This window comes from Hypanus sabinus, chromosome 13, assembly GCF_030144855.1.
Source record: "Hypanus sabinus isolate sHypSab1 chromosome 13, sHypSab1.hap1, whole genome shotgun sequence".
Classification (NCBI taxonomy): Eukaryota; Metazoa; Chordata; class Chondrichthyes; order Myliobatiformes; family Dasyatidae; genus Hypanus; species Hypanus sabinus.
Genome location: NC_082718.1, coordinates 42058004 through 42077141, shown reverse-complemented (window position 1 = coordinate 42077141; position 19138 = coordinate 42058004). Strand labels below are relative to the sequence as shown.

At 39.2% G+C, this 19138-nt stretch overlaps 1 protein-coding gene across 1 annotated transcript in view; it reads left to right on the top strand.

Moving 5' to 3' along the window:
- The window catches only part of LOC132403804 (cytoskeleton-associated protein 4-like), a 31675-nt gene extending 12626 nt beyond the window's left edge, over positions 1-19049 (top strand). Inside the window, exons 2-4 of the mRNA XM_059987503.1 lie at positions 666-731; positions 1338-1477; positions 17474-19049. Of these exons, the coding sequence (XP_059843486.1) occupies positions 666-731; positions 1338-1477; positions 17474-18709 (1442 nt within the window). The 3' untranslated portion in view covers positions 18710-19049. The remainder of the gene's footprint in view (positions 1-665; positions 732-1337; positions 1478-17473) is intronic.
- Positions 19050-19138: the final 89 nt, after the last annotated feature.

The window sequence follows — 19138 nt, the reverse complement described above, 5'->3', positions numbered from 1 at the left end:
GTGATGTGGTATGTGAACAGAAATAGTAAAGTCGGAAATAGAAGGGGGACCGCAGCCGCGACGATACAGTCCTTTTATTGGGCACAATCACAACTTGGTTTTAATCGTCTGGCCTCAATAGTCTGTGTCGGTATTTCTTCAAACAAAGTTGTTGGCGCGAACAATGAATGGGCTCGGGGTTTAATTTGGGGAGAGCTGCTCTGTGCATTCATATTGGTTGCGTGTATTATCAGGTACGAAGTAATCAGGATTTCATCGAGTGGTGCAGCAGAACTAGAGCTTATCTTTAAAAGACTGAATTGCTACTTCTAATTCTCATCTTATACTAGCAGAATCATGGAAATGGCGCAAAATATCTGTACTGGCCGTACAGGAGTATTATAAACGAGGAGGAAGGAAGCAAGAACACCAATGCCTATAGGCAATAGCACATAAAAATCCTGCAGATGTTTTAGCTTTCATAGGTTTGACTGGTGTGTGTCTTGAACTTCCCTGAACTTCTAAGCCAGACTGCCACGTCGTATGGTTCGGGTAATGGCAGCGGAAAGTGATCCAAGCAATAAACGGGGCTGGTGGTCCCGAGGAGGCGAACGTCAGAAGGAAGTTCAGCTGATTCGATTTTAATCAATGGAACGTAACCGTTTCAACTGTTATTTAATCCCTAGGACCGGTCTACGGTTTGAAAACAAAGATCAGCTTCATTCGCATGCGGGGTGTCGTCGATACCAATTGTAAGTGGGGATGTAACTGTCAAATCGGAGTAAAATATTGCGTCTGAAATGTAAACGTTAAAATGGATCCCGTTCAGAGAAATACGAGAACAATTTAAAACAAAAGGAATGAAGAGAGAGGTTTAAATTCCAAGTTACCGATAGTTTCAGATACCAAAACTGTGTAATATGGTAAGAAATGTAACTGAATTGAGCTGCACCACCCTAATGAGCCCGTTCTCCTCCCAGAGTACGTGGCAACCTCAAGTCCCGCCATTCCAGAAAGCCCGAAGCTCTGAAAGTACCAGAGTTAAGTAACTTCTGGGGCTGGGTCTCGCAATAGTGCTCCTCCTCCGCGCGTCTCGGAGCCCCCGAAAGCGGCATTTAGTGCCAAGCACTGTGTGCACACAACTTGACTGCAGCCACTAGTACCACGTCGCCGGGCTTGACTTCTTTATCAGATCTTCTTTATCATGTCTTCCACCAAGCAGAGAAACAAAAGCCACCCCGATCGCAGTTCGTCCAGTTTGCAAGATGACGTGGCCAAGAGGAGCCTGAAAGGGGGTAAGGGGAGCACAGAGTCGGCATCGACCGTTGGAAAAGTGCTGAACGTTCTGCTCTTTTTAGTCCTAGCCGCAGCCGCTGCAGTTTTTGGCTGGTATGTCCACAGCCTCTCGGAGCAGATCAACCATTTGCACCAAAGGAACGAAGAGACATCCCTTCGGAGCGACGACCTGGCGAAGAAGACGGAAACTCTTCTTCAGGAGGTAAGAGTGCAGCCCGCCCCAATATCAGTTTCGGGAAACATTCACTATTGTCAAATCCCCTGGTTGAATTGTCTCGCTTACACATGTCTAAGAATGATTTGCTTCCCCTTAACACGAGTTGTTTTTTTAAGAAGTTTGAAACCACTTACTGGTTATGTGGCGAAACTCCAGGATTCTCCGTTATTTCTGCACGAACTCTCATTAACAAATATTTCTTCATAACTGCGGTTCTGTGGGAATTATATGGGTGCAAATTCGTGTAGTTGGTATCCAGGCAGGAATAATATTTTTTTTTCCTCTGTAAATGGCATCTTAACACATCGAGATATGGGGAATCTTGCCATTGTTGTAACCTGCAGTCTGGAGTAAGCTATTTCTCTTGGATAGCCTTATCAAAGATGACAGGTTGGTAAAATGGGGAACCGTGCCCAAAAGATATGCTTAACACGTATCAAACATTTGTTAGACCCTAGAATACTGTGTACAATTCTGATCGCCACGTTGGAGAGGGCGCTGAGCAGATTTACAGAAGAAGAGAAATACTAGCCTGTACATATCAGGATATTATGAATAGACTTGCCTCTTGAAGAAAAGGAGCCCGAGTAAAAACGAATAGAGATCTCTCGGTTTAAGGTTTTGACTAGAGTGGATATGGAGAGAATGTTTCCACGTGTGGGGCAGAGCATAACTAGAAATCATAATTACATTTAAAAAAAATCTTTGGTTGGTTCAGTTTCACTTCCAATGGAATGAATTGTTTTCTGTGTTCATAACGTGATCCCCTCGACATTGGAGAAATCAAACAAAGACGGGGTGGGTTACTGTGAGGAGTACTTCCATTCAATCTAATGAATTAATGGCCACCTCCATCCCACTCCCATGTTAATCTGTGGCCTCCTGTACTCTTGCAATGAGACACAACATCGGCTTGAAGTAGAGTATATTTCAGCCTTCTGGAGGAAATTCTTGTTCTTAAGGTAATTTGATTTCAAGTTTATGTTTATTATCATCTGACTGTACATATATACAACCAAACAAAACAGTGGCCCTCCAGACCATGGTACACCTTCAAAACATATGGCACATGGAGCACCTAAACCAAAATATTACTATAAATAAGTTAATAAAATATAATTGAACCTGCTGCAGTCCAGGTAAGTAGTGCAGTGAGCAGCTTGCTGTCCTAGTGACAAGATCTTGGTGGTAACAGGGCATTCATTAGTCTCACAGGCTGGCAGAAGAAGCTATTACCCCAGCTTGCAGTCCTAGTCCTGATGCTTCTGTACCTCCTTCCTGATGGTAGTGGATCAAAGAGATTGTGGGATGGGTGGTAGGGATCCTCAACAATGCTTTGGGTCCTTTGTCTGCAATGCACCCAGTTAATATCACAGATAGGGGAAAGGGAGACACCGGTGATCCTCTTGGCGGTTCTAACTATCCTCTGCAGGGTCTTGCATTCTGATGCCTTGCAGCCTCTGTACCACACAAGGATGCAGGCAGACATCCTGCATGGGGTTCTTGTAGAAGGGGGTGGCGAGCCCCCTCAGAAAGTGTAGACACTGCTGTGCCTTCTTGACCAATGAGGAAGTTTGTGGGTCCGGGTTAATTCGTGTGCACACCCAGGAACTTCGTGCTCTTCACTCTCTCCACAGCAGAGCCATTGATGTGCAATGGAGAGTGCTTGACCTGTGCCTTTGTGAAATCCACAATCATCTCTTTGGTTTTGTCCCATATTAAGACTCAGGTTGCTATTCTTGCACCATTTGACAAGGCACCACCTCCTCTCTTTATGGCGACTCATCATTGTTGCTGATGAGGCCAACCACTGTGGTGTCATCAGCAAACTTGATGCTGCGATTTGAGCTGAAGCTGACAGTGTATCTGTGAGTCAGCAGTGGACTGAGCACACGGGCTTGGTGGATACCAGTGCTCAGCCTGTTGGAACTTGAGATGCTGCTGCTGCAAATTTGGACCGACTGGGGCGTTCTGTTAAAAAGTCCAAGATAGAGTTACAGCCGAGGGTATTGAGTCATAATGAGGGCAGTTTACTCACCAGCCCGAGGGATGACCGTGCTGAATACCGAGCTGAAGTCGATGAGCAACATCCCGGCAGGCACAGCATCATTTTCTAGGTGGGACAGGACAGAGTGGACGACCAAGGCTATGACATCATCAGTGCACTGGTTTGAGCCGTAAGCTACCTGGACAGGGTCCAATGTTATTGAGTTCAGTGCCATTGGCCACCGATATGAAGGTGGCTGCCTCAGCTTTGCTTGGGTTTATTCTGACTTGGATCCTCCTCACCTCAGCTGTGGCCAGGGAGGGTACCTGTTCCTCGGGGAGAGGGGACTTTCCTCAATGTCACATTGTTTAATACATCCAATTGTGCATAGAGGGTGTTTAGTCTGTCAGGAAGGGAGGTGTCACTGTCATTTCTTGTGCAGGGTGGACTTGTAGTATGTTAGGGTTTGAATATCCTGCTGTACGAGCCGTGTCCCAGTTGTCACAGAGGGCGCAGATCTTGCTGACCATAGAGTTGTCCTGCCCCCCTGATCTGAAGGCATTGTCCTGATCCCTAAGCAGTGCACAGTCAGCCATGGTTTCTGGTTTGCCCTGGCAGTGTAGAGTTTAATCACAGTAATGTCCTCAAAGCACTTTTCTACGTAGCCAGTCACTGATCCCACTGGGAATGGAGGACATGCCCAGTGGGTCACATCTTGCTGCTCTGTATTTTAAATGCGAGAACAAGCATGGCTTATGAGGGGCAGGTCATGCCTCTTTGGCCTCATGGAAGTGACAAAACAAATTGATCAAGGCCTAATCCTGTTCCGATATCTCAGAGAGCAGTGGATGTGGTGTGTATGAATTTTAGTAAGGTGTTTGACAAGGTTTCCCATGGTAGGCTAATAAAGAATGTCAGGAGACATGGGATGAAGAGAAACTTGGCTGCATCGATTTGGAATTGGCTTGCCTACAGAAGGTAGAGTATGGTAGCAGATGGAGGGTATTCTACCTGGAGGCTGCTGGCTATGTCTTATGTTCTCGCTCTCCAACTGCTCCCATTCACAAATGACCAGATAACAATGTCTACAGTTTATCACCATAGTGTTTATCCTTTTAGAGGCATCCCCCCTCCACCCGTGAGGCTCCTGAATTCCATGGTGTAATCCAGCACAGAGTGTGGGCCTTGATGTAGGATAAGTATCAGATCCACTGCCTGCTTTCAACTTCCCGGATGGTCAAAACCCCAGGGCATCTCAGCGGTGAAATCCTCATATTTGTTGCAAATGGTGATTTCAGCCCAGGTCAGAGTTCACCCAGTCAAGATCCAGATGAGGAAGGCAATCTTGGCTTGGTCTGCAGAATACAGAGATGGCTGGAGCCCAAAGTGTAAGACACACTGGGACAGGAAGTTGTGGCATCGGGTTGGGGACCCGTTGAAGTTCCTGACTGGAAAGAGGATATGTTGGAATTTTTGAAAAAATTTATTATAGGTAGGGGTCCGGGACTGGACAGGATATATCCCCGCTTACTGTGGAAAGTGATGAAAGAGGTTGATGCTCCTTGCAATGATCTTTGCGTCCTCACTGGCCACAGACATAGTAGCAGAAGATTAGAGGGTAGCAAATGTTATTCTTTTGTTTTTGAAAACTAATGGGGATAATCCTGAGAATTATAGACTAGGGAGTCTTTTATGTTTAATGGAGAGTATTCTTAGAAACAGGATTTGCAAGCATTAGGAGAAGCTTAGGCAGGTTAGGGTTAGTAAGCATGGCTTGTGAGGGGCAGGTCATGCCTCTTTGGCCTCATGGAAGTGACAAAGCAAATTGATCAAGGCCTAATCCTGTTCCGATATCTCAGAGAGCAGTGGATGTGGTGTGTATGAATTTTAGTAAGGTGTTTGACAAGGCTTCCCATGGTAGGCTAATAAAGAATGTCAGGAGACATGGGATGAAGAGAAACTTGGCTGCATCGATTTGGAATTGGCTTGCCTACAGAAGGTAGAGTATGGTAGCAGAAGGAGGATATTCTACCTGGAGGCTGCTGGCTAGATCTGTTCTGGGATCCCTGCTCATTGCGATATTTATAATTGACTTGAATGAAGAAGTGGAGGCTGGGTTAGTAAATTTGCAGATGGCACAAAGGTTGGTGGTGTTGTGAATACCATAGAAGGTTGTTGTAGGTTACAAAGGGATATTCATAGGATACAGAGATGGGGTGAGAAGTGGCAGATGGAGTTCAATCCAGGAAAAGTATGAAGTAATACACTTTGGAAAGTCAAACTTGAAGACAGAATATAGAGTTAATGGCAAGATGGAGTTAATAGCAGTGTGGAGGAACAGTGGAATCTTGGGTCCACTTCCATGAATCACTCAAAGTTGTCGTGCATGTTGAAAGGGTGGTTAAGGATGCCTTTGATGTGTTGGTCTTCATTAGTCAGGGAATTGAGTTCAAGAGCCACAAGGTAATGTTGCAGTTCTGTGAAATTCTGGTTAAACCACACTTGGAGTATTGTGTTCAATTCTGTCGGCCTCATTATAGGAAGAAGGTGGAAGTTTTAGCGAGGATGCAGAGGAGATACCAGATGCTGCCGGGATTAGAAAACATGTCTTATGACAATAGGTTAAGTGAGCTAGGACGTTTCTTTTTTGATTGAAGAGGGATGAGAGGTGACTTGATAGAGGCATATAAAATAATAAGAGACATGGATAGTGGATAGTCAGAGACTTTTCCCCATGCATAAATAACTAATACAAGGGGTCACAAGGTGATTGGAGGAATTATAGTGGGATGATAGAGGTAAGCCCTTTACACGGAGAGAGGTGGGTGCATGGATCATTCTAATGGGGGTGGTGGTATAATGGAGTCAGATATATTAAAGACTCTTTGACAGGCACATGGATGAAAGAAAATTAGAGGGGTATGCGGGGAGGAAAGCATTAGACATATCTTGGAGGAGGTTAAAAGGTGGCCACAACATCATGGACTAAAAGCTTGTACAGTGCCATACTCTTCTACCCTTTGTGAAAAAAGAAAATTATTGTGCAAGTACAGGGATAAAAATGTAATCAAATTAGGCTCAGCAAGGTAAAAGAAAAACTCGCCAGATTATATCTGAAGTACTTCAGTATCAAAGTGATTGGATCATTGAAATTACAGAAAATGGCCACTTGTCCATTCAATTGGATTAGAACAAGATTATTCTGCTGTTATCTGCTCCAATTTCCACTTCTTATTCTCTTCACTCTTGTATTTTGTTACATTAAATTTCCTTCTAAATGATTTTTCAGACTGTGTTTCCACAGCCAGCTGTATTTAAGAATTGAATGAACCTGAGTTTATTCCTTCTCCTTACCAAACTGCCAACAATTGGGAAAATGTACAATTTATACCTTCAAAGCTTTCATAATTTTGAAAACTCCCATTTTTTAAGTTTAAAATTTATATGATGGATTATATTAATATATTATAAACCTTTGGCTTCGGTTCTTACCAATAATCAGAGATCTTTTTTTCAGTTATCCCATGGTACGAGGCAAGGCTGTCCTTTAAGTCCTTTATTATTTGACATTGTTTTGGAACCTTTAGCCATAGCCGTTCGTGAATCACCTAATATTTTTGGTATTACTCGTGGGGAAGGGACTTATAAGTTATCATTATATGCTGATGATTTGTTACTATACATATCAGACCCTGAGAGATCTATTCCTGCTATTTCGTCCTTGCTTGCTCAGTTTAGTAGCTTTTCTGGTTACAAACTGAATTTTAATAAGAGTGAATTATTTCCATTGAATGTGCAATTTCCAATTTATAAACACTTACCATTTAAACTTGTTACAGATCATTTTACTTATTTGGGTATTAAAATTACCAAGAAACATAAGGATTTATTTAAAGTTAACTTTTTACCTTTAATTGACCAAATCAAGCAACTTGTTACCAGGTGGTCCCCACTATCTTTCTCATTGGTTGGACGAATTAATGTTATTAAGATGATAGTATTACCCAAATTTTTATATTTATTCCAAGCATTACCAATTTTTATTCCTAAATCTTTTTTTTGATATTATTGACTCCATAATATCATCGTATGTGTGGCAGAATAAAAATCCTAGATTAAGTAAAAAATATTTACAGAAGCCTAAGAAGGAAGGTGGTTTGGCTTTGCCAAACCTGAGATTTTATTATTGGGCAGTTAATTTTCAATATTTAATATTTTGGACACAAGAATCGATTATAGTATCTTGCCCACAAAGGGTAAATTTGGAATGTAAATCTGTACAAGACTTCTCATTGTTTTCTATTTTAGGATCTTCTCTTCCTTTTGCTTTATCTAAATTGAAGAAACAAATAACCAATCTTATAGTTAGACATACATTACGAATATGGTTTCAATTTCGTAAATTCTTTGGCTTGAATAAGTTTATCTTATCAAGCCCTATTATATCTAACTTTTTTTTTTCGGCCCTCTTTTATGGATCAAGCTTTTGTATTATGGAAAACAAAAGGTATAACATGTTTTCCTGATCTTTTTTTAGACAATAGTTTTATGTCCTTTGAACAGCTATAATATAATTTGCCTAAAACTCATTTTTTTTAGATACTTGCAAATTAGAAATTTCTTGAATAACATGTTACAGTTTTTTCCTAAATTATGTCCAATGGATATTACGGAAATTTTTTTAGCTCTGAATCCTTGCCAGAAGGGTTTAGTAGCCATCATTTATAATATGATCATGAAAATACAGCCAGAAGTATCAGGAAAAATTAAGAAGGAATGGGGAAAAAGAACTTCATTGTCTTATACCCACTGAGCAGTGGGAGAAAATTTTACAATTAGTCAATTCTTCTTCTATTTGTGCTAAACATGCCTTAATACAATTTAAGGTTGTACATGGGGCTCACATGTCTAAGGATAAACTTTCTCTATTTTATTCTTATGTTAATCCAACCTGTGACAGATGTCATTCTGGAGTTGCTTCATTGACCCACATGTTTTGGTCTTGCCCCTGCTTGCAAAATTATTGGAAAGATAATTTCGGTATCATTTCAAAAGTTCTGAATATTAAATTGCAGCCGCATCCTATCACTGCAATTTTCGGTTTACCAATGATGGATAATAGTTGTTTATCCCCCTCAGCTCGGCGGATGATTGCATTTGTTATGTTAATGCCTAGAAGATCTATCCTATTGAATTGGAAAGAAATTAATCCTCCAACCATACTTCAGTGGTTTTCTCAAACTATTTCTTGTTTGAGCTTAGAAAAAATTAGAAGTGTTGTTTTTGACCCTTCAGTTAAATTTGAAGAAACTTGGAGACCATTTATTCAACATTTTTGTATGAGTTAAACTGACTTTTCCAAAACCTTACTTTTATTATCCTTAATTAATTGGATGGAGGTTCGGAGTTATTGACACTGTTGTGTATATTTGACATAATGCAATGGCCCGTGTTGGTTAGGTTTTTTTTTGGGAGGGTTTTTTTTATTTACTCCTTTTTTTGTAATCACTATGAGTTTGGGAGGTTATTATATATGGATTATCATCCATTTGTATTTATACTTTAACCTACTAATTATGTATTCTCAAAAAAAAATTCCCTTTTGATCACTTTTTCCCTCTTTGCAAGAAAAGAAGTTTTCAGAATTTGTTGACTTCAGAACCATGAATGGTGAACTTACAAAATGTAAACAAATCATTACTTTTGACAGGGGTACTCAGTGGTAGATTTAACTCAGTACTACCATCATAGCTACCGATTCACTCCAACATTCTTTCATTCTGTTATCAGACAAGTTGCCTCTTTGGATACTCGGTGTCAAAGGATATGGTAAAAGGGCAGGAAGATAGTGTTAGGATAAATGAGCCATGGTTTTGTTGAATACTGGAATAGGCTGAATGGTTTACTCCTGATCCCATTTCTTCTACTGTTTTGCGCTCTAAAAGAGCTGTAAAACCTTACTCAACCTGTACAGGACACCAAGCACAGTGCTGAGCCAAAGGTGCTCACCCAGCTTTCAGGAACAATGCAGGAACCTCTGCTTGTCCAAGATGTCATTGTTTGATAGAATGAAAACTGAATGGCTTGCAACATCTTCATCACTGAGGACCCCACACAGGAATTACCTGCCTTATTCTTTTTTTTTTTGCAAGCTTGGGTTTTACCTAATTCATTACAAACAACGTACAGCTGGTGAGTCAAGTGGAAAATGAAAGCATCACTCTCAATGAACATATTAAAATGGAATTAGTTTATTATATAACTGATTGCTATGTCACAGATGCGTCCCTATATTCACTACACATATTAAATTTTTTTGCCAAACTCAACATTTTATATAACATTTTGTCAATTCTTTTTTATAGTACATTGACTTGTGCAATTTGTGTTACTGCATTTGGGTTGCTGTGTTGCTGAATTACTAGAGTTTATCAGCAGGTGAGTATGAAGAAGTGCAGAAAAAGATAGCTTCCTTCAGATGAACACAGCACGTCTCAGATTTGCATTGTAATTAGTTAATGCATTTTCAAATGCTGTACTCAAGAATGAATTAAGTATCAATTCTTGGCATAAATATTATTGGCGTGTAGTGAATCTTTACAAATGACATTTGTATTTAATAGATCCCAGAATCATGCAAATAATCTCATCTATAGCCATCAAATGTTTTACTTTACAAACATAATTTATCTTATTTGCTCTTTTGATTCACTGTGCCATTGTAAAATCTTAAACCCAATCTCCCAGCAAATTTCACTCTGGAGATTATTCACTCTAGACATTACAAGACAGTCGTTTTCTTTCAGTTTATTAAGAATATTACTATATAAAGATCATTTCCCTTTATCCCCACTCTCTTCATTTTTCACAGCTTGACAGTTCTGTATTAATCTGCATTTGTGCACTTTGCTCATGTATCTACATGTCCAGTAATTTATGTATCCCTCGTCTACACAGGTTGACCTCCTTGGAAAAATTAAATTAGGCAAGGGTACCCAATTAGCCCATGTCCCTCCAAGTTTACTTTAACCTCATCTTGTACACCTTAATCTTGTGATTACAGTTGTAAACCTTCATACTTATTTAGGTTGGACAACTTGGCATTGAGATCTGTGCTTCCAATTCACCAATTGATTTTTTGCTATCAGTATGCCGTCATTGGTGGACATCTAATTGCACTATAAAGTGCCTCAGCTAATTAGTATAATTTACATTTCAAAATGCTTTTTATTCATTGTTGTTGTCTCTTGCAATCTCAGTGCTCTGTGATGCAGACCACTCATCTAATGAACTCAAGTCTTATTGGCTGCCTTATTGTCCATTTTATATACTTACAGGTTAGGAGTGGCTCAGTAGATGCTTTCTTTAAGACGAAGTGCTTTCAAGACTCATTGTGGGCAGCATCTTGGCTAGTACTGCAGCATGGGACTAAATGACTTCTTCTTAGACTGTCACTCAAGATTGAGGATGACTTGCTTCCATTTGGTTTTGTGGTTGATGAGGTCAGTATGGGAACCATGGACTTAGACAGATAGAGCAAGTACTTGGGTACCTTGTGAAGTGGGTGCACTCCTACCATCACTTACCAGAGTTGAGTGCTGTAGATGCATGGACCTGAAGTCCCAAGATCATTATTGAAGTTCCTACTCTGTTTGGAATTGTGGTCAGCCAGAGATTCTGAAATCCTCAGGATGTTGCACTTCTTCCAGAGATTCTGAGCACAACTTTGTATCTTTTCCTGGCAATCTCTTTCCATGACAGAGCTCATTCTTAAGTGTCTGTTGTGGGAGTCTGTTGTCAGGGAAATGAATGACATGACTAATCCAACTGAGTATAACAGTGGCCTTAATGCTGGTGATTTGACCTGGGAGGGGACATTGATCCTTTCACTAAATTTGTCAAATTTTGTTGAAGCTGCATTGGTGAATCGCCCCAATGCCTTGAGATACAGGCAGTGCCAGCTTCAGAAACATACAGAAGGCATTGTTGCCCAGTGGATGATGATGAGTGTAAGTGCCTGATGTGATGTTTTGAGCTTCAAATATTCTTTTTCTGAATTGGCCTAAAGCTATTGCATTGTTAAAGATCATTAACAAGCATTGCTAAATGGGCAAATATTTCAGATCTTTGCACCTGGTCGATCATTTGGATCATGATTGATCTGTCTTCCAACTTCATTGCTTGCATTTCCCATATCCTGTAATGCCTTTGGAAGGGTAATATCAATCAGTCTGAAGTTCAACATGAATAATTGATCAAGCATTAAGTACAGATTGAGGATGAGAAACTTCATGCATACATTATATATAAGTCCACTCTTCAACAATTCATCTCTGAATTTCAAGATGTTTTACAAATCTAGATTCTGCAACCAATGAATATAGTTCCCCCACCCTATTCACTACATTAACAATCTTAAAAGTTTCAGTTTTAAGTTTCCAAATTTCTCTCACAATTAATGTTACTTTAAGCAAATATTAGTCATCTAAGGAGTACATAGCAACCTCACGGCAGATCTTTTCACAAAAAGGCCAAGAAGTTTTCTCCCATACCTAAAACAATATTTCTTAAGCAAATATGATTTGTCAATTAATGATTTTTTTGTTTGTTTGTGGGATCTTACTGAGTTTGATTGCATGCTGTGCTGCAATAATACAGCAGCAATTATAGTTAATAAAACAGAATTAAAATATAAATGGTTCTATCCTTCCACAATTCCTGAAGCTGTGACGGATTGCTCTATAAACATGAGCTTTGTCTCTCTTGGGAGCTTATGTAAGAATTTCCTCATGCATTTTTCTGCTGAGTGCCAGTCCTTTCATATTGTTACACTGAGTCCTATTAATTTCTCCATTTCTTTTCCTTTCTACAATTTATTCCACTAACATTTTTCATATAGTTCATTGAAGATTACAGTGGAGAGAGAATTTTGAGAGGTGTGGGATAATTTTTAGCTATAGAGAAGGAACAAGTAGAAGAATCTAGTGTTTTCCTGACATAGATGACAAATGAACTCTTCTCGGGCTTCCATCTGGGTGCAGATTTTGATTTTAACTGACGTTTCAATGACAAACTCTGCCATCTTCATCAGGGATGATGCCTGGGCATGTCTAGTCCAGTGGTATTTATACCCCTGTTGCCCATCCCTCCTGATTGGTTAGTCCTCATTCAATCAGGTTTCCGGTGTCCCACCTTATTTACAATCAAATTCCAGTTCTTACTCAGAACGAGACCTTCACCTTTGTTTAAAAAAGACAGCGGAAACCTAATTGGATGAGGACTCACTAATCAGGAGGGAGAGATGTCGGGGGTATAAATACCACCAGACTAGACATGCCCAGGCATAATCGCTGATGAAGATGTCAGAGTTTGTCATTGAAATTGATACCTGTACCCGATTGAAGCCTGAGAAGAGTCTATTCAAACAAGTAGAATGTTTTCATTTTAATAAATTTCGTCAGTAATGGTTTGTACATTGTACTTTAATTTCAAGAGATAATGTTGTCACCTTCATCTAATTCTGCTCCATCCTTCCAAAACATAATGGATCATGTATCTCTTTTATTAATGACTCACCTCTCCTTTGTCTCATGAAATGTTCTGATAAAAAGTCTTGGACCTGAAAGATTAGCTCTGTTTCTTTTTCGTTGGAAGCTTTTTGACCTGCTGAATATTTCCATAATTTTATGCCTATATTTCTCCTGTCCAAATAATCCAGATTGTTTCAGAACCAAATCCTTACCTTTGACATGGATCACTGTAAATGTTAATTCTGTTACACATTCTGGAAATACCAGCATGGCCTTTCCACATGACATTACATAATTAGTTTGTGTATAGAGGCAGAGCAGCTGAACTGTTTTGCACTCTATGTATCCCGAGTCTACTTTAATTAATGATGAACCATTCAGACCTTTTAATTTATCTGTGGTTATGATACCTTTCCCCCAAGAGTATCATAATTAATCACATATTTCACTTAGCTTTGTCATACCACAGTTGCGTATTTTACTGAAACTTTATCAGTAAACCCCTTCAAATATTAGGGCTACATTTCTTTCAGTAGTCATGTTCTATGGCATACTTATTTGTGAATGCAATATCTGAGGAAGATTTTAATGAAATGTTCCAGAAATATTTAAAGATGTTCACAAATTTGTCAAGGTACTTGCAGCATTAATGCACACCCTTGAAATAGCTAACTTCGATCCATTCATGGAAAGTGCTAGAACTGTGAAGGAAGCCACCAGGGAGACATAGCTGGTAGATATAAAATCCTTTATTTGGGACACACACAAGCTGGCAACCTTTGGAGTTGGGAGAGAATGAGAGAGAGGAAGAGGGAGAGGGAGAGACCTAAACACATTACAGCATATTTTTACATGTTAATGGACAAAGGTGACAAGATAATTTCTATCTAGTTAAAATGCCCTGATAATGCTTCTTTTGAGTTACATGTAAGTTTTCAAATGCCTGGATCTTCCCACCAACTGTGGCCTCTGTGTCATATTGATGCAATGGGGTGGATTGCATTCATGAAAATGCAGACATCTCAAGTCATTTAGATGTTTCCTGTTCTGCACAGCATTTAAAATTTAATCTACAATCCATATTCAGATTTGAAGATTGGTTGCTGGTGAAATTAGTATTTGCTATACAGTATACCCTAACTCCAGAATACACCCTAACAGAAAGCAAGAAGGGAACAACTCTCTTTGCATTAGGTTCATAAAATAAATGATAACTTACAGCATTCAAGCCTGGTAGCATTGGATTATTAACAATAGGATATGCAATTAAATTAGTTGAGGACATGTAAAGAATATGTTAGAATCCAAGAATCTGGGCATGCTGGAATGCAACAATTTTCCTTTTACATGGAATTTGAAAAAGCAAATCTGTATATGAAATGCTAAGTCATTAACCTATGTACTAAATATGGGTACTCATTAATATATACACTGAAAACAGTAGCAGACTTGTTTACAGTTTAGCCTCTAATTGAGTCAAAATTTTACTAATTGACATTAACAGTGGGTCATTGAGTGTTTTCTGAATGATTTAGGCACAGCCAAGCTTTACACAATTTTAGTTTATTATTCCTACGACAGATTGAAAGCAGCGCAGAAGTGTTAAATGCCTTGGGATGTTTTATCAGTGTCAAGGGAACCACATAAATATTGATACTGTCGTCTCAGCTCTGCTGATAACTGTTAACATTTATAAAGGGATTTACACATTTAGTGCCAGCACACCTGTACTGTGAGGCAACATGAGCATATGTCAGCAATAAAACAAATGAAGCATTTGTTTCACATTTCTGTTGTTTGTGGCATTTTATTTATTTGACGTTAGTAGACTTCAATAAAGACTTTGCTTATGAATAGAGGTATTAATGGTTGAAGTAATATTGTTGTTGTTCCTTTCCACACCTTGTGGCACATGGGGTGGCAGCTTTACTGTTTCTTTAGCATTTTTGTCTGTTTTCTGATAAGGCTGATTTGCAAGCTCAATGCTCAAAACAACATAGATGGAAAGCATGGAAAGAGCAGCCGGATTGAAACCTGGGACCATTTGCCTCGAAGTCTGGTGTGGATGCCACTACACCACTGGCTGGCTTGAAGTATATATCCACCTTCAGTTATTTGCTAGTTTGACTCAGTGGGTAGCACTCACATGCTGGAGTTGGAAAGTCGTGGCTTTGAAAGCTCTGTCAAGATGTAAGAAAATACGGTAGGCTTACAGACAAATTGAGCATCGAGGAAATGGTACATTGTCCAGGATGTTCTTCAATGAATTTGCAAAACAAGCCCCTGATTACCAATTCAATGGGTACAAATGATCAATTAGTTTGATTGAAAGAATCAAGCCAAGTGCCCTTCAACACAGTACCTAAATTGTCTCTTTTGAATTGCATTTTTTTTATCTTTGTCCAATGAGATTCAAAGAAATAGTCCATCTATAGATGTATTTTTAAATATGACAGTCAATTTGTAACCGTTATTATGACAATTGGTGGGAAAATATTTAACTTTTGACCATGAAAGTTTATTGTAAGTATAAGCCTACAAAAGGTAAACGTGATGAATTAATCCTTATTTTCATCTTGTATTGCCTAACTGTATGCAATACAATTTAAAATTCAGTTCCCATATGACCTTTCCGAATGAGTGACTGGATCCAAATGTGCATGCAGTCACGCTTCAGGCACTGCATATAATTAACCCTATTTGAATGGCAACACATCACTAAGATGGGTTTCTTGAGTTTTAGTATTATATAATTTCCTCACCTTAATAATTATCATTTACATAATATGCAAGCTTCCATTCTACTGGGCACTATTGTAATCTGAGTTATTATAAGTGAACTTCCAAATAACAATTATAAGTTACATGAATGTAAACAAAACTGTTGGTAGTTTGTTTCTGCAGAAGCTATTAAAAGTGTTGAAGCAAACTGAATTTCTCCTGCATTGTGCAGTGTTAAAAACAGAAATGCTCAGTGTAATGGCAAGAATTCAACCACAATTGTTTGGGTAACAGGCTACATATCAAATCTAGGAGTTAAAAAAATAAATGTAAGACAGTGGTGGTCAGGTAGTTGAGTGGTAGTGCAGTCTGGTACCCATTGCCAGCTCAGTAACATGGAGTAGCTTGCTACTTGCATTGAAGATGATAGTGACAGAAAACCTTGCAATGCTAGCAATACTGTTTATTAACCTTAGGTATTTTTGGACATGTTGGCATAATCTTCTTTTGTTACTCTGAGGGTATTACCCCCGGGAACAATTATCATTGCCTAGTAGGGGTATTGGTACCTTACAACAGTGAGTGGTCATTTGTAGTGGTGGGCAGTTTTTTTTCTCTCATTCACTTCTTGAGATTTAATGAGTACCTCACCCTTGAGGATGTGGTGTAGTGAGCCACCTTCTTGACCCACTGCTGTGTTTGTGGAAAGTTCTCAGATAGGCCATTCCAAGACTTGGACCCAGTTACAAGATTGTGTGTGACTGCTGGTAGTGGTATTCCTGTTGGCCTCTTCCTTATTAATGGTAGATGTCACAGGTTTGGGAAGTACTTTTAGACTTGGCAGAGATTTGCAGTGTATTTTTCAGATGTAGTGTAGTGTAGTGAGAGTGTAGTGTTACTTAATTGTAATTGGTGTTAAACTTCCTGTTTGAGCTACATAGATCCAGGTAATGGAAAGTATTCCATCATGCTTCTGCCTTGTGCTTTACACTTGTTGAAAAGGTATATTTAGCCACAAAGCCATCAATTCCATCATTCAAATCATTGACATACAACATAAAAAGAAGTGGTCCCAACACTGACCCCTCCGGAACACCTTGTCACCAGCAGCCTTTATTCCCACTCTTTGCCTCCTGCCAATCAGCCAATGCTCCATTGATATTAGGGTATCTTTCCTCTTATCTTCCTGAGCAGCCTCATGTGTGGCACCTTGTCAAAGGCCTTCTGAAAATGCAAATAAGTCACATTGACTGACTCTCCTTTGCCTGTCCCGCCTATTATTTCCTCAAAGAATTCCAACAGATTTGTCAGGCAAGATTCCCCCTTCAGCAAACCATGCTGACTTTGGCCTATTTTATCATGTGCCTCCAAGTATCCCAAAACCTTATCCTTAACAATCAACTCCAACAACTTTACAACCACTGAGGCCAGGCTAACTAACTAATAATTTCCTTTCTTCTTCCTCTCTCCCTTCTTGAAGAGTGGAATGACATTTGCAGTCTCTGGAACCACTCCAGGATCTGGTGGTTAAGACATCACCCATAAACAACTCAGACAGAATTGACTGTATATTATTGAATTAGTATTTGTTTTTATTTAGCTATATGTTTTGTAAATATACAGTAATATACGAAGGAATGTCAATGTATTAATTGCCTTTAAGGTTCAGCATTTAGTGACATTTATGCAGTTTATGTTCTCTTCCCATTCACTAATATCTCTGTAATGTTCCATCTATTTCAGGTGGAATCAACAAAAGTCATGATGAACAAACTGGAATCAGTGCTGCGTGGCAATCAGCAGGAAATGCAAAAAAACAACAATGCAGTCATGAAGGTTGAAAGCAAGACAAACCAAATTGGTGAAACTCTACAAAAACTACAGACTGAAATACTGCAAGATCTCTCTGACGGCATCCAAGATGTACGTGATGCAAGGGAAAGGGACTTCACTTCTCTTGAGAAAACAGTAGAAGAAAGATTAACAGAGTTAACCAAATCAATCCACGATAACATCGCTGTTTTTACAGAGCTTCAGAGGAAGAGTCAGAATGATATTGACGCAATTAAATCAAAGATTGAGTCATTAGAATTAGCAGTTGAGACAAAGAGTCAAGAAACTACATCTTTAGTCGATAAATATAACCGGTTGGAGAGTACATTACAGTCACAGCAGTCTGCATATGGTACACTGAAGGAATCAGTCTCCAAAACAGAAAACATTCTCAATGGTATATCTGAAGAGATTCAGCAAAATAAGCAGGATTTACAGGAAGCAAAGAAGGAGTTGAATGAGCAAATAAAGACAATGATTTCAGAAGCAAGTAATGCTATAGAGACTGCAGAGAAGAACAATGAAAAGTTTGAATCCCGGTTAATCACCACAGAAGAGAACATTATGGCTTTGAACACAGCTGCTACACACCTGTCAGAAAAAATAGAGTACTACAATTTTGATTCAATGCAGGGCAGCGTGAAGAGTGTTCTTCAGTCTCATGAGTCACTCAGCAGTGACCTCCAGGCACTAAAATCAAACCTGGAAGATGTGCAAAGTCTGGAAACTGATAGAGCACTTAACCTTCAAAGTGAAATGCAAGCTCTTGAATCACATCAGCAACGGCAGTCTGAGGAAATTCAATCCGTATATAATGAGAGGCTAAAGCAGCTGGAACAAAATGTGGATGGAATTGGTGAAGAAACTAGGAGAATGGCAGCTGTGCTGAACTCAGTGGAAGACAATGTGCAGTCTGAGTTCCATGAGAAATTATCATCATTGGAAACATCCATGGATGAACTGAGGTCTTCAATCAATGAAGTCAAGAATGACCTGGAGGTTTTAGGGGCCTCTGTTGAGAGCCTGCTCACAGAATCTGAAAACACTAATACAGCTAAGGATGAATTGTCATCCCTAAAGCTGACTCTGAATGAGTTACAATCTGATGTTGATAAACTATCAGTGTCGTTAAGCAGCTTACGATAAGCCACCAGGGAGGCAATTTTAATAAAACTCAGCCCTTGAGAAAATGGAAAGTAAAGAGATTTGTGTTAGAAAGTTTTTATAATGAAATACAAACTTACATAATGTACTGCTGCATTTTGCAATTAAATAATAACTTTGAAAATAACCTTAGTTAATGCTAGTTTGCTTCTCAACTGAAAACCAGTGAAACCAATCTTTAAACAGTAATGACTGCTCTTCCAAATAAACACATTGTCCTTTGCATCCTTCACTGTAAAAACTCACGGATTACAGATGCAGACTCTGTGCAGGTATAGCAAATACAAACTTTCTGAAATATCACTCATCACAAATTAAAGTGTTAAGCCATCATTAAACCTTTGAATATACTGACCAAGAATTTATTTAAATTGTGCAGTATAGTAAGTTGGCTTAGAAAACTTATAACCC